The sequence below is a fragment of the Barbus barbus genome (assembly GCF_936440315.1).
Source record: "Barbus barbus genome assembly, chromosome: 25".
Taxonomy (NCBI): domain Eukaryota; kingdom Metazoa; phylum Chordata; class Actinopteri; order Cypriniformes; family Cyprinidae; genus Barbus; species Barbus barbus.
In genome coordinates this window covers 7,805,968-7,822,487 of record NC_136753.1, presented here as the reverse complement: position 1 = coordinate 7,822,487, position 16,520 = coordinate 7,805,968, and the positions used below count along the sequence as shown (strand labels likewise).

Genomic DNA, 16,520 nt, shown 5'->3' with positions numbered 1-16,520 from the left:
ATCTAACCATCGTGTGGGCGAGTTGTTTTTGTTTGAAGTCCTTGGCAAAATTTCACGAATGTTGTGTCAGGGGACAAAAATTACTGTTGCAAAGAAAAAGAGGTGGAATAATGTAAATAATGTTGCCTCGTTGTTTATTTTGCATGAATGCTTGTGTCACAAGTTTGTTAATAAAAGCTTGCAAATCCACCTCTGTCAAAAAGAGGAAATAGCTATACACTGTAAAAAAAAAAAAAAAGTTGAGCCAACTTAAAATTTTAAGGCAAGCAGCTTCGGCAGATTTTTGAGTTTTGTCAACTTGTTGTTTTAAGTTTATACAACAAAAAGTTGAGAATCTCCCACAAAAATAAGTTGAGAGAACTCAAAAATCTGCAAAAAAGCTGGTTGCCTTAAAATTTTAAGTTGGCTCAACTGTTTTTTTTTTTTGTTTGTTTTTTTACAGTGTATATATATATATATACGTATATGTGTGTGTGTGTGTGTGTGTGTACCTACTTGACCATATTTTGGGGACAAATTTGTACCCAAAAGTGAGGTAAACCTGATAAAATCTCCAAAATCCTCCCTTTGGGGACGTCCAAATTTGTAAAACGGGTTTAAAAATCAACTAAACAAAGTTATTTTGAAATTGTAAATATGCAGAAAGTCTCCTGTGAGGGCTAAGTTTAGGTGTAGGGTTAGTGTAGGGCAATAGCACATACAGTTTGTACAGTATAAAAACCATTACGCCCATGGAATGTCCCCATTTAGATAGCTAAGTAAATATGTGTGTGTGTGTGTGTGTGTGTGTGTGTGTGTGTGTGTGTGTGTGTGCGTGCGTGTGTGCGTGTGTGTGAGAGAGACCCTGGACCACAAAACCAATCATAAGGGTCAATTTTTCAAAACTGAGATTTATACATCATCTGAAGGCTGAATAAATAAGCTTTCCATTGATGTATGGTTTTCCACTGATGTATGGTTAGGGTGCAAAAAAAATTAAATATTGAGAAAATCGCCTCTAAAATTGTCCAATTTTTTTAGAAATGCATATTACTAATCAAAAATGAAGTTTTGATATATTTACAGTAGGAAATTTACAAAATATCATCATGGAACATGATCTTTACTTAATGTCCTAATGATTTTTTGCATAAAAAAAATCTATAATTTTGACCCATACAATGTATTTTTGACTATTGCTACAAATATACCCCAGCAATTTAAGAATGGTTTTGTGGTCCAGGGTCACATATTATTTCACTTACAATTTTATGGCATGGGCTAGCATATAATGGCATATTTTTTGGTCTGTTCTGTTCATTTTTAAAAACTGTTTATTTTCATGTTACACGTTATTTTCATACTAGATGTGGATTACGTCTTCCACTTTTAGCTGAGTGTCTCAGAGGGGCTAACTGCATGCACAGGGAGAATAGAGTAATCTCATAGCTGAGATTAGCCCATACCAATATAGCCTGCAGTACAGAAAGACATAAGCCCCCTCCTGAATAAGGTGTGAGGTACAAATATATGCAAACTATTGCAAATGCTGTGCTGATGACCTAGAAAATGAACGATATTAACTGATATTTAACTGGGATGATACATGATATGTCAGCTTCAGGAGGGCAACTTCACTGGATCAACTGTGTTATATGAATTCATTAGGATGTCAGTGTGTTTGCAACTGAATTTTTCATGTTTGTCTGTGTTTTGACAGAAAAGAGAGACTGAAAATTATCCTGACCTCTTCACAAAATGACATCAACAGGGACATTCTGCTTGCAGATTTTTTTATGCCTGAAATCATTTGTTATGCTTGAGAAGTTATCATTGCATCGTTTGACTTTGTTTGGGACATGCGCCCACCTGTGTCCTGCCTGCTGTTGGACAAAAAAAATTGTAAAGCAAACTGCTGAGTTTACCATTTAATATGCATTTGGTTTGAAAATGTATGCTGAATGTTTGTTAAAAAAAATAAAGAAAATAATTTAGCTTAATAAAATGTCTAGTAATTCTCTGTCAAAAACTGTAGCATTTTTTAAACTATAATATATAATAAATATTTACTATAATAAATATTTACTTTCTGTAATTACAAAAAATACGTTTTATTTCATTTTTAAAAGGGCAAATTCAGGTAAATTTGGGCACTTTTTACCATTGAGATGACAGCAGAAAAAACACACAATTACTCTAAATTAAACCTATTTATTAGATATTCTTTAAAGCAAAAAAAAAAAAAAAAAAAAAGTTATCTTGAACCCACATGTGTCCAATTGATCTGATTAGGAGCAATTTATACCTTTAACTTATTTTACAGTAATTATCTGCCAAACACTGTAGCAAAAGTATGACATAGTTTACAAGTAAGTAGCCTGGGCATCCATTTATTTGTGATTCAGTGGAAACATGAATGGTTGGAAGTGAATCTCTGTCCAGTGAATCTCCCTCCCTCTCTTGTTGTCTTTCTTGCCTATACCTTCTGAATTCAGTATTACACTCTTAAAAATAAAGGTGCTTCACGATGCCAGAAGAACCTTTTTTTTTTTTGTCTAAATGGTTCCACAGAGAACCTTTAACATCTGAAGAACCTTTCTGTTTCACAAAAGGTTCTTTGTGGCGAAAGAAGGTGCTTCAGATTATAAAAGGTATAAGAGATGGTTCTTTAAAGAATCTTTGATTGAATGGATCTTTGTGGAACCAAAAATGGCTCCTCTTGCTGTGAAGAACCCTTTAAGCACCCTTATTTTTAAGAGTGTAATCAGGATTCTTTACAATGTAGCTTATGGCATTCTCTGGACTAATCCCACATTCCCACCATAGGTTTGACAGTCATCTCTGGCAAAAATAGAAAGCAGAAGGAAACAGTGTAAAATATTAATGGTCGGCTTCGTCCTTTCTGTGGTCCCTGGATCTCGCTTCCCGCTGCTGGCGTTTCCACGGCAACCGTATACACGGCTGCATCCGTCCGTGGTTGCTACGGCTCCAGCAGACAGCAGTAGGCTATACACTTACATAAACCGCTTACTTAACAAGAATTATCTTCACATTGAAGGTTCATTCAGGAATAATGCTGCCTAATTCATGCTCGCTGGTGTATTTCTTCATTGTATATGGCTTAAGGGCTATACCAACCCATTAACATTCACATCTGCTTCACTGTCAAGAGCATCGTTTGAATAGGAAGGGCATTTATGCACATCAATAATGATAGGTGCTATATTGCAGGTAATAATAAAACTCTAGGGCGTCCGGATTCATATTTAGAGAAAGCTGTTGTACGAGATAACTACATTTGCGTTTCTCACGCTCGGGCTTTGGATCAGACCCTTTAATATAGCCGTTGTCATAGAGACGGAGCGGAATGCGCCCACAGAATTCCTATGGCCCGGTTCTGCAGCCTTCCGTCACAATGACACTTCTATCAGACTGCACCAAAATCCAGCCAATCAAATGTTCGAGCTCCCGAACCACGTGTTTTATTCACAAATTCTGGGGGTTATCTCGTTTCAAACCAGCTGCTTCTTACTCGCTCAATGACTCATGCACCCCTGAGGCAATTTTCACTCTCAAGACGTTTCTCTTTCCCTTTACCGATAGGGGAAAGTGAAAAGTAGCCTATGTCAGAGCCCTGTGTCCAGCAGTGTCAGCATTTTTTTTTTTTTTTTTTTTGTAAAATATAAGCTAACATACTCTATATTATATAGAGAACGTTTTAATAAGTATATTAAATACTATATTATTAAAAAAATTAAATTAAATATTTTAAAAAATATATATATAAATATCATAAATAAATGCAAATAAATAGATAGTATTAAAATGTATATTTAAATCCCAATTTTATCTGATTCTTTTACAAAACTGATACTGAGGTAATCAAACCGTAGCCTGCCTAACGTCTGGAAGTCTAATGTTTTCATTATGTGACAGCCAATTGTTAGAACTGAAAGACCATGTAGAATATTGATTTTTAATTTATTCTAACTTCTGAAACGTGACATGTTACAGTCGTGTCGAGGTTTGTAAGATAATCTACCAAGTTCAAGGTCCCCCCATATTTAGTCACGGACATAGTTTCTATGTGGGCCTATTAACAAAGTAACACAGGAACTGAAGGCGAGCTTCAGCACCACGGCTAGCAACCAGCTATGAGTCAAAAAGGAGCCGATACATATTTATACACAGAACTTAGTCACGAATGATTGATTAAATGTAGGTGTCTGTTGTCCAGAATTAACATAAACGATTTTGCACAGCTAGACGTAAAGTGAAAAGCCTCCGGTGAATCCATGCACTGGATTTATGTTGTTACTGCGCCGCTTATCCGACTGATTATCTTCAAGCATATGCGGTCATTTGCCTGCACAGGAATGACGTAGTCACTATCCCTAGGCTACACTGTTGCTTGCTCTCATGCATGATTTGAATTGAGATTTTACCAATGGTCGAGTTTTGTTAAAATATTGAAAATCAAATGCAAATCATTTTGAGTTGAATCAAGCTAGCCAGATTTCTATCTGCATGCAGTATTATGCCAGCGCCAGCCAATGTCAGCAAAACCTTGACCATTTATGCCTAGATGAAAAACGCAGCAAAAAGGACACTTCAATCATTAACTGATGCATCGACTGTCCCCTTTTCATCATCAAAACAATAAAGAAGTGGCAGAGAGTCTGGGGGTATTTGTATTCATATATTTTCAAATATACACTATAAAACATTACGTTTTATACTATGACAATTGGCACATATGACTGTAGAGAATCGTTTTGTTGTAAAACAGTACATTCAACGTTCAGATAGATAGCATCAGGCGCCACAGGAGACAAGAGGAGAGAGTCTGTTGCAGGCCAGCACCCTGGACAGCTCAGCGTCGGTGACAACATCGTTTCTGAAACTAATAGAAAAATAAGACCCCAACACTGACGCACAAGCTAATAATTTACATCTCTCACTTTAGCTCGGCACCAGATAGCGTTATTCATTTCTTCTTCTTCTTCTTCTTCTTCTTCTTCAAAAACCACAATGATGATACGAGTAGAATATTTTAAGCATGCATTAAGTAAACTATGAAGAAACCCCAGATCGCGCTCGTAACATTCACTGGGTCATGAAGGTTGTATTTTACACATGTATTAGCGTAAACCCCCTCTCATGGAGGTGAGGCGAAATCCCCCTGTCCGTTTCCAATAAATCAGCACTAGAGTGAAACACTCTTCACACCTTCAGCAGTCGGGCCTTACATTCATTTCACCCTTAAAGGAAGGGTGTGGAGAGGTATCAGGGAGCTTCTCTCTCCCTTTGACACGAGCCAAACTTAGCGGTCCAGGTTATTATTCCATCTTCCGTTCGTATCGCTCGAGCCACCCTCGTTCTTGAGGTCTTGGAAGACCTCGGTGAAGAAATGCGGGTCGGAGTTGATCTGCAGCATTTTGGCACTCAGTTTGTCAATGATCCGCAGAGAGCGCTCCCAGAACACCTCCTTGTTGGTCTCCACCAGGAAGGGCTTGAGCGGGTACGAGATCTCGTTGCCCATGTAAGAGTAAGCCAGGTACAGGCAGGTGAGAAAGGTGGCCTGCAGCTCGTACTCGCTGGAAATATCCTCGGTCACCGCCTCCCGGCAGAGCAGGTAGACGAACACCAAGTTGGCGGGAGTGATGAAACCCTGGTCTTGCCAGCCTTGGATGAGCAGCGACCGATCGACGTTTCGGAACCAAAGGATGATCTCATTTGGGCTCAGCTCTTTGAGTTTGTAGCATCTCCTGCACATGAACTCGCTCAGGCAGCGAAGGAGCTCTCCTGTGGAGGCTTGCACGATGACTCGTCTAGGCGAGATGATGGAGCGGCTGCTCGGTTGCCGCTGGACCGACAGGAGCTGCTTTCCGTCTTGGGATGCATTCTGGGTTTGACTAGATCGAAGGCTTTTATCCGGTACTGTAGGGACTGGCACTGCGAGTGGCCCAGGCTTCGTCTTGCGCTCGGAGCCTGACTGAGACTTCTTAAGATTTTCGGTGTTCAGCTGGTCAACGGGGTTAGTGATCTGATAAACGGGTGGGTTTGGGTTCACTTTCTTGGCACTCTTCTTCTTGGCCGAGGCAGCGACTAACCGCTTCCACGTCAGAGCCGATATCAGCACCGAATGGCGCTTAAGGCTCTTCTCCGTCTTGCCGCTAGCTCCATCCGTCTTCTCATCCAGAATCCCTCCTTTTCTGGACGTGGGAGAAATCGAGAGCACCGTGCCCATCTTTTCCACTGACGACCAACACCCACCGGCCCTTCGGAATGCGCTGTCTCGCCTTTCGTCCCGTTCAGTGCCTCGGGGAGGTGCGACTTCAGAGTCACAGGTTCACGTCCATTTATGTTTCGTGTGACCACCGGGTATACAGTGGGGAAAACAGCTGTTGAGTTGATAAGGTTAGCGTACCTATGTAATAATAGATGCTCGCCTCAGTCGCGCGCGCTCCGCCACTCCTTCTGCATCCCACTGCACGCGCAGCCTCAGACCGCGGGAGCAATGGGCAGGACTTGTAATGTGTAGCCGGGCAAAAAAACTAAAGGTACAGACCTGTAAACCGGGATAAGCCTCCTCCGTCTGCCAATCCTGACGCGACGTGAAACGACTGATGTCTGCAATCACCAACCACGGAAGCTTTAAACATTTGCCCACATCTTATATGAGCGTGTATATGGGTTAGACAGTCTCTTTCAGATTTCTATTTTTATACAAGCGGTTCAGAGAGTATTTGTGGATTTTTCTCAACGACGCGAAACAGTGTATCTCATAATTACAGCTGTTCAGCATGTCAGCTAGCTCACTAAATCTCTCAGACAAACACGGACACACAATCAGTTCCCAAAATGTCTCACAGCTGCTTCGAAGTTGTAAATAAAACAAAGGTTATTGGAGTTTTACAGGAACAAATGTCAGTCTTTCTCATTAAAAATGTCATGTTTAATTCAGTGTTACTTGCTGTTTGTAATTATTTGTGAAAATTACTAGCAATTTCTGAGTGACAACACCAACAGATTTTTTTTTTTAGGGTAGAAAACTAAAGTAAAGAGAAATAAGGGCAATAAGTGGACAAATATAACATTTTTTTTAAAGGGTTTTTTTTTTTTTTTTTTTTTTTTTAAATTTGTCATTTCATTTCACACTGTTTCTTAAAAAAAAATCAATGATTTAGATCATTCATACTTTTTAAATCTGTATATACACCATAACACAAATATGGTCTTTTAAACCCTAGTGGTACAGGTGCATTGCTTACAGTAGCCTCAGACACTTTTGCAGCATTGAAGAGCCATGTTTTTGCTCCACCTTGTGGACATTCATTTGTAGACTTTACATAAGGCAAAATCGTGTGAAAAAGCCCACTATCATGTTGTTATTACACACTGTAAAAAGAGGTAAACCTGCAATTGTTACCTAAATAGATATTTCATTCTTTTCTTGAAACACTTTCCTTTTCTTTTATTGTGATGCTACTTCTAAATTTTGGTTTTATAAAAATAGCTGTTTAGACAATGTATCCTATTGCTCTACAATATATCCTCTTTTTAAGTGTGATTTAAATTCTCATATATCTCTGATGCTGTAAACATGGTTTTTGCTTGGTAAATATAATTTTCAAACATTTAAGCACTCCTTCAATCTATTTCTATGTGAGTTTGTGAAAATATTTCAGAACATCAAATATTGCCACATGAAGCACATTTTTAGGTTACTATTTTTCCAGTGTATAGCCTACTATTTGTTACAAATATATGCAGTTAATAAAATGCATGTGCAGGTACAGAAGGAAATTGCTGGAAGATGCTAAACAATGGACAATGTTTCATAATTAGACCAACAAATGTCCTCAATCAGTCAGGTACTGACTGCATCTTTAGGTCTGCGAGGCATCTGTCAGTCAGGGGTTCAGCACCTTGGACAGTACTGACATTGGATCATTTTCAGATACCAAGGATACACAAACCACATAGCATTAATTTGGGAGTGTGTTAGAGGATGCTTTTATCTAATGTTTCTCAAGCTCAGTGTTCTGAAAATGTAGAGAAATACACTCATTTTAACACACTAATTTCTCTTAATAAAGGACCAGCAGGTGGCAGTAAGATGTATGTTCATTTTCAAAAGCAGCCACAAAAGCTCTGACTCCCACCCAATGTTGCCAAGTCTACTTATTATAAATGACTTTGGGCTTGCCCTTTCAAACAGTTGCTTATAGTTTTAGGCAGTCAAGGGACGTGTGTGTGCTTTTTTCCCCCAGGGAAAACCAGGGGTAGCTTATTTTGGGCTTGTTTTCCCAGACCAGGTCTCTAATTTTTGGGCTTCTTTTTGTTCAGACCAGGTCGCTTATTTCTCTAGCAAAACCTGGCAACACTGCTCCCACCTGACTTGCTGACTTGATATTGCTCAGTCTTGTGGACCATCAAAAAATGCATGTGAGCAAGAGGATGATAAGCACCTGTTTTCACAAGTCTTCATTCTGCACAGAAGACACTCCTATGCATAGGAGAGAAAACAAATGTGCTCTTCCTCCAGCTCAAACACAACTACTATAGATGCCATTCTGTTTTTTAACTCCTTGAGTGGACTTCACAAGCAAAGGCTGACATCCTTTCTCACAGAACATCTCTGGCACTGAACCTCACAGCACCAGTGAAACCGGCACTGACAGTTTTCCTCATATTCCAGTGTGTAATCTGCAAATCCTTTACCGCAGCACAGGCTGTCACAGCCTCCATGCCCTGTCTCTGTGCTGATACACACACGACCCTGTGTGCCTTCTGTACCCATCCTTTGATTGGCCTGACAGAAATCAGGTGACTCAGCTGAATAGATAAGGACGTTAGCATCCAGGGGAGGGGTATCTGGATCGATGGGGACTAGCGATTTACCATCATTCCCACCCATCACGCGGACGGCCTTATGGAAGCTCTGCATGAGGTAGTCACCAACCTGACGGAAGAGAGGCATCTTCCTCCAGCAGCTGCGAAGTGTGCAGGAACCAGAAAGGCCATGACATTTACATTCGGTCCGCATTTGTTTCTGTATGGCCTGCATGCACATAAAACAAGAGAGAATTAAGAAAAAAAGACGACATCTGCTCTTTTTCTTCAACTGTTCATCTGTCCTGCATTTCATTCAGTTTCTTAAATTAAGAGCAAATTTCAGATGTAAAGCAGCTCTACAAAAAGACAATAGTAATTTTTCAGCTCAATTAAACTAAAAAAAAGGTGAAACAACCATGTAATTTATTTAAAGTGCAAAAATTATGGTTTGACACCAGAATGCTGATGTGCAGAACACATACTGGCTACCTTTAATTGCTGCAGAAATTATTGTGGGTTTTTTATTTTTAATTATCATTATTATTATTATTATTATTATTATTAATATCATTATTATTTTTTATTTATTTTTGTTGTTGTTTGCACATAACGGATTCATTCAGGAACAAAACTGTGTTGATGTTCTGTTCGAGGCGCCACTGTTGAATCTGTTTTGATTTGTTGTGGAACTATTTTTGTTGGCAGGATCAAAAATAGACAAAATATCTGGGAATATTGTGTCTAAAATGTAAGTGACTCAATATAGTAACCTATTGTTTATTAAACTGTTGTGCCAAAGCAATAGTATACTTGCTTGGTTTGAATTACCCACGGCATCCTGCCAATGACTGAATAATACACTGTTGCTCGTGTAATATTGCTTAGATAAATATGCAATTGTTTTTTTGTCTACATAAGTGTAAGTACGAAAAGTGAAGTGGTGGAAGTGATTGTAGTTAATGAATCACCGCAGTTAGCAACAGTAAAGCCCGTATCTGAATGGACCACTGATGTCCTCACAGACTGCAATGACGCACATCCGCAATAAGCAACATGGTAAATTTAGAAAAAAAAATTTTTTTCATTATTTTCATTTAAAGTAAGAGATTTGACTACAAAAGAGATTAAAGAGTAATCACTGCAGATGTTGAAGGAGTGATGTAGATTTTACATTATTTCTCTATTCTCACTGTTGTCCATATCTCTCTATAGATTTTTTTTTCCTCTTTTGGAGGTTGTGTAAAAGCAATAGTGTATTTTTCTTTTGCTATTGCTATTGCAAAAGTTATATTTACTACACTGTCCCATGTAAAATGCTATCCTTCTGTGTTCCAAGCCAAACCCAGAAATGTGAACGTACCTGTCTTCCTGCCTCGTTGTTGTGCAGGTCAATAAGGGTCCTGATGTCACTCTTGCCTTTTCGCTGTCTGGTGTCCATGAACTGACGAGACTTCTCGTAGCCAAAGTCCACATCATCTCCACAACCCCCCCATTCCCAGCGCCCATCTTGAACAGGTGAAGCCTGGATGAGTACCTCCTTTGCCGGGGAGTCGTGGTAAGTTTCAGAGGAACTCTGAAGGGTCACACAGCCGCACTGTGGCAGCGCTCCCTGGCTGCAGGCTTGTGTTACTGCATGCAGCACCCCTGCAGCTGTGATAGCATACACAAATGCAGTTTCCCGGATATCTAGAGAACAGTTAAAAAAACAGGGAAGTTTGTCTAAATCCAACCCTTATATTTTGTCTCATGATCATCTGAAAAAGTGCATTGTTTCATTTGGATCATCTCATGGTATGTGTTTGAATGTGATCTTTATCTAAACTCTTGTTTCAGGACAACACCCCATCTCACTTCTAAGATCACTTAAATATCTAAGGAATTGCCACATTAACAATAACTCATTTAGCAGATTCAAATTCCTCACACATCTCCGTTGTCTAGACCTGCCTCAATACATGTTGACCTGCCAAAAGAGCATTTTTCCCCTTAGTGTAAAGGATTCCTCCAAGACACACTCACTCTTGGGATCAGATTAACATTTACACAAGTCTAACTTATAAATTGCTGTACTTTGGCAATTGGCATGCAATGTTTGGATTTAAAAAAGGGGCAAACATAACAAACAAAATGTCTTTTACTGGCAAGATGCCTCATCGCAGCCTCATTTAGATACATGCACTACAAGGTAAGCTAACCTACTGACAAAAGAATAAGCTCTACTGCTGTTTTCTTCACTTATGTTATGTCAGGTAACTATTTTCATGGTCAAATTGATACAACCATGCCCTCTAATGGACATACAGCTAACAACATGGTGTTAATGAAGGCCTTCATTAAAGGGATATTTCATCCAAAAATTTAAATTCTGTCATCATTCACTCACTCATGTTTTGCTGAACAAGGTCATTGTTAATCTAAGTGTTAGAAGGCTGACTGCATCCATTTCATCCTCATTGAAAATCAACTGAGTTTTAATTGTACAAGTAAAAATCATGAGGAGCTTTTGTATTGTTCCTCACCTTGTTGCAGGATCTTGGCCAGGTTTCTGCTCTGACTGCTGCAGTTCCATCGACGATTGTGGAACTGATGTTGGCATTCTCGCATTCCCAACCGGGCACCTTTTGCCACTTCTTGAATTATCTCAGGCTGAGACTGGCACATGTCAGCATGTCTGCCTACCAGCGTTCTAGTTCTACGGCAGATACTGTTGGGATCCATCACTAAAGGGTTGCCATCCACCCTGGTGCAAAAAGAAATAGATATATATATAAAGTAAATACACTTCAAAACAAAGACACACTCACACAGAGACATTGGGTTCAATTTGATAGTCCTTTCCCCAAATAAGAAACTTGGAAATTGTAAAAAAAATAAAAATAATTCATATTGGGGAATTTTCAGGAAATCTACAAAAATGTGATTCTAAAACTCTTGCTTACTCTGTCCTTTTTCTCTCTTCCGTCCTCCTTTCATCCTTTAAGTCTTGACCCTCCCTCTTATTTGCCATTAACAAAACAGTTTTTTCACATCTTTCATTGCCTCTTGTTATTTAAAAAGGCCTGTTGAACCTGAACGCAGTCATAAATTCCTGCGTTTGTTGGTGTAATCCTAATTACCTCAAAATAACATTTTTAGAAGCAATGCTGCATGAGTTTTCAGAGAACTATATTTGAGCAGCTCAATAACAAGTACTATTAACAGGCGTGAATAAAGCCGCAGCTTACCTTCGTTGCAGAGGTGTGAGGGTCGTATTGAAGATAATAAGGAACAAGACGACGTTCTTCTGCATTGAGAGCATCATCCAGGGATTTACATCCACAAACGGGTCAAATCTACCTGAAACTGTCCCACCGATGTGTCCGTGTTTTGTCGGCGAGTCTTTGCACTGGCATCATATCCAGCAGTAATCAAGAACAGCATGAAAACGTTTTAAATGCTCTGCTGAGACGCGATTAAAAGTGCGTGAAGACTCTGTGATGCGCAAATCAAGAGGGACGCGAAGACAAATGAATCATCGCTGCTTTTAACTCAATCCAAAAAAAATAAAAATCCACTTCTGTAGTCAGACCAAAAAACTGGCATCAAACAAGCATGTTTTCCGAGAGCGTTCACTGAGTAAAACCCGTGCAACTCACTTCTGAACAGCGCGTCTATCGTATCTTATTAACTTGGCACGCGCGCATTCCACCTCTGTTGACGTAGCGTCAGAAAAATCCCTGTCAAGTCAAAAAAGTTCAGGAGCTTGTAAACAAACGGTGCTGAAACCCTACATGACACTCGTTCAGTTGATGTAAACCCGCACAGCCCTTATTTGTTTTGGAAACAGAAATGATTCCCATGGATTTATGTCAACCAGAAAACTCGTCTGGCTTTGTTTTCGTTTTATTTCTCCTTTTCATCAGGCCTTAAATTTCAATTAGTGTTATGATGTCCAGCTGTCGTTTTTGATATGTTTTTCATAAAGTGTTCTCTTGCCTGTGTTGACCTTGGCAGTCCTCTTGGCCCTACAGCTATATCAGTATCCTGTGTTATCAGCCAGAACATTTTCAAGCCAAACAGAATGAATTTCAAACGTCCATGCCAAACCTTCCCATCAAATTTCAAGAGCAGAAAAAAAATTAAATTGATTTGTTGATTTATCATCATCTTGTTTAGAATATCAAACTTTGATAAAACTTGTAAGAGCTCTAGTCTTTCTCTCAGAGCAATCTTTGGATGCATTGGGAAGCCTTTTATGGCCATTGATATTTTCTTGCATCTGCCTCTATTTTATTATTATTTTTTGCAAGATGACAACATAATTAGTTGTAGTGCTTGAGTTAATCAATTGGCAGAAGGTTAGTTTGATAATACATGACACACACAACATAAGGGACGCTTCATTTTAGAAATTCATAATAAAAAAGGAATTCTTAGAATCGCTGACATGATATTTCTAAACCATGTGCTTAATTATTAAATATTGATACAGTATTTATAAATTGAATGATCATGTTTTAGAAACAAAACACAGAAAGGAAAAACAAAAACTTTATGTCCATGCATGCATTCTCCAAAATGCTTGCTGTATGCTGAACATATCTAGGAATTTAAAGTGAATGTAATTAAAGGAATAATTAAACTTACTCTCAGGCCATCCAAGATGTAGATTATTTTATTATTATTATTATTATTATATTTAATCTGATCAGATTTGGAGAAATTTTGCAGTAACTTGGTCAGTAATGGATTCTCTGCAGTGAATGGGTGCCGTTAAAAAAAGATTTTAAACAGCTGATAAAAACATCACATAGAAAAAGCAATTTTATGAATAAGATTTATTTTAGCTGAAAGTTACGGTTTGAAGTTAAAACGTCTTAAAAACCTTTCTTAAAAACATGAGGCTTTTTTGATTCACAAGATGTTAATGGATGGACTGGTGTCGTGTGGATTACTTGTGAAATATTGTGAGGTTTTTATCAGCTATTTGAACTCTCATTCTGATGGCACCCATTCACTGCAGAGGATTCATTGGGGAGCAAGTGATGTAATGCAAAATTTCTCCAGATCAGTTCCATTGAAGAAACAAACTCATCTAAATCTTGGATGGTCTGAGGGTGAGCAATTTTTCAGCAACATTTCATTTTTGGATGAACTGTTAAACTTTAGTTCACAGTTTGGATGAACTGTGAACTTTAAAAGGTAGGGCCTTATTTGGCAAAACAAATAACAATAGGTTTACAATGATCTGTTTTCTAATTTTGAACATAAAATACACTTGTCAGTGAAAGTTACATGAGTAGAACATGCTAGAAGTGATGCATCAGTGGCCTTCGTTTGTACATTTCTTATGATATTCATATGCATTTACCCTAAATCACTTTCACTTCCAAATAAGTATAGCCTATAATCTTCTGTATCGATATAAAGGTAATTGGACACAATTTGCACTTGGAAACCCATAATAAAAGGCTCTATATCAATATGGCTTTTCAGAGTCCTGCAAATAACACTGGGTGCGTTGAAGAAGCCTCTGCGATCATGTGATCCGGACTTTCCGAGGGAGGTGGTGGCATAGTGACATTATTTAGTAAACTCTGCCATACATTCCTTGCGTTTATCCCAGAGACAGTAAACAGCCTCAGTGTTCAGATGAAAACTATGAGCTGTGAATGAACAATGCCTGGCTCAGGGCCCTATACACTATGATGACTTACTGTGAATACCACAACTGTGGGCCTGGACAATCATCTCCATCCATTCAGAAAGGCCCTTGACCTTCAAATCTATCCCTATGGTTTTATTCACTGAACGTTTTTGATTGAGCAAGTGGACATTTGGGGGGGAAAGAATAAAACAGTGTCATGAATCCTTGGTGTTATATAGTTTTTCAGTTGGTCCGCTGCAACTCACAGTGGAATCATATATGCCTATTTCATATGTCTTGAAGTATAATATGGAAAATGAATGAAAATTCTTATAATTTCAAGTTTTTCCCTCAACATATATCTGCGTTCACATTATGCTTTAAAACAATATTGTAAAGCATAGATGCATCTCTAAAAATGGCACTCAAAAAGCACATCTTACTTCTAAATCTAATTGGGCCATTTGAGGGCACTCAATTTAACGAATCACTGCCACCTAGTGGACGAATAAATACTACACACTTCAATGAATGGTTCTCTTGTACTTGTCCATTTTTAACATTGTCTGATGAAGTTTGCTTCAGCTAACTTATGTTTTTGAGAGCTTTATACACTATTAAATTTAAGGCAATGTTGAAAATGACAAAGCTGGTCACACAATCACATCAAATGTAATATTAAAGGGTTATGTTGTTTCTTACTAAAGGCACGCTAAAAACAATTAGGCTACCATTATACCCCCAAAGAAATGATTACCCCTGGGAGAACACTTCATGCTCCACTTGATCTGCAGAAAGTAAATGTGTAACAAACCCAACCCACTGTCAGAATATTTACTGTTTTAACAACCACAAACAAGGAGAATGTTTTTTTTTTTTTTTTGTCAAAACCGTGGGACAGAAAGACGGCGCAGCACAGCTTTGGGGAGTCTACTGTGTGTTCTTCAGCTGTGGCTGCAGGCATGCAGTAGAAGGAACAGATGTGATGCTCCAGGGGAAGACAGAAAGAAAGAGAAAGCAAGGTCTGAGCTGTGTTTGCTGTATATTGCACCATGTTTGTGCACATTAAAAGTCTGTGAGTAGTATACATATTTGTCTGTGAATAGCTGATTTATGGGAAAATTGGTGTGTGTGCAACGTATGATTGTGTATTTGGAAATAATGTGATTGATAGCTCCTGTTTCATAGGGACCAAAAGCTATTTATTTATTTAGCAATCTTTTACATTTCACTTCTTGGTTAAAATATGATTCACATGATGAAATTAATGCATGTTAGAAGGCAGTATCTATCTATCTATCTATCTATCTATCTATCTATCTATCTATCTATCTATCTATCTATCTATCTATCTATCTTCCATCCATCCATCCATCCATCCATCCATCCATCCATCCATCTATCCATCTATCTATCTATCTATCTATCTATCTATCTATCTATCTATCTATCTATCTATCTATCTATCTATCTATCTATCTATCTATGTATGTTTAAGGTGACTAACATGCACACACATTGTCCGTCATGTATGTTAATATATATATTATTATTATTTAACATCTATGGCATTTTTACATAATAATATAGGCTATGTATTGGTATTATTAGCCTGTGTTTTCCACATGTTCAATATTTTTTTTCAACTAGTTTTTTTAGAATAATTTATTTTCTTCTTCTTTTTAATTGAATGTTTAAAATAAAACCTAATGAGAGTATTTGTGTGTGTGTGTGTGTGTGTACCTTTGCCACATGTAGGATTACATTTATAGTCGCAAACAGAATGGTCGCCCTCTAGTGAGACAAAGAAAGATCATAAACTTTCCAGGTCAAACGCGGTTTCCTCGCAATATCCTAGGGCAAACGACCAAATTCGCTTTTACCCCTAAATTATAGCTGGAGTTAATGATAGGTTTGTTGCGGTCTCGCAGATGGCGCCTCCTCCATCCATGCCTCTGTCGAATGGCAGTAATCAGCGTTTAGAATTTGCATTGACTGACGTCTGGTTAGTAAAGGGCGGAGTCCGGAGCGATGACACGTCAGAAGGCAACAGAGACAGTCGCGTCTGTGTTTA

General features: G+C 38.4%; 2 protein-coding genes across 2 annotated transcripts; both read right to left on the bottom strand.

The window, feature by feature from the left end:
- Positions 1-5,302: 5,302 nt before the first annotated feature.
- LOC306844821 (cyclin-dependent kinase 5 activator 1-like) lies at positions 5,303-6,229 on the bottom strand (the record flags this gene model as incomplete). The annotated part of the gene is made up of 1 exon (XM_079377215.1): positions 5,303-6,229. The coding sequence occupies one exon, from the start codon at positions 6,227-6,229 to the stop codon at positions 5,303-5,305; it is 927 nt and encodes a 308-aa protein (XP_079233341.1).
- Positions 6,230-7,117: 888 nt separating this feature from the next.
- Positions 7,118-12,512, bottom strand: LOC306845181 (protein Wnt-6-like). Its single transcript, XM_079377828.1, has 4 exons — positions 12,045-12,512; positions 11,340-11,560; positions 10,181-10,506; positions 7,118-9,046 (listed from the first exon to the last, which is right to left on the bottom strand). Exons 1-4 carry the CDS (start codon positions 12,119-12,121, stop codon positions 8,585-8,587), a joined length of 1,086 nt encoding a protein of 361 aa, XP_079233954.1. The 5' UTR covers positions 12,122-12,512; the 3' UTR covers positions 7,118-8,584.
- Between the last annotated feature and the right edge of the window lie 4,008 nt (positions 12,513-16,520).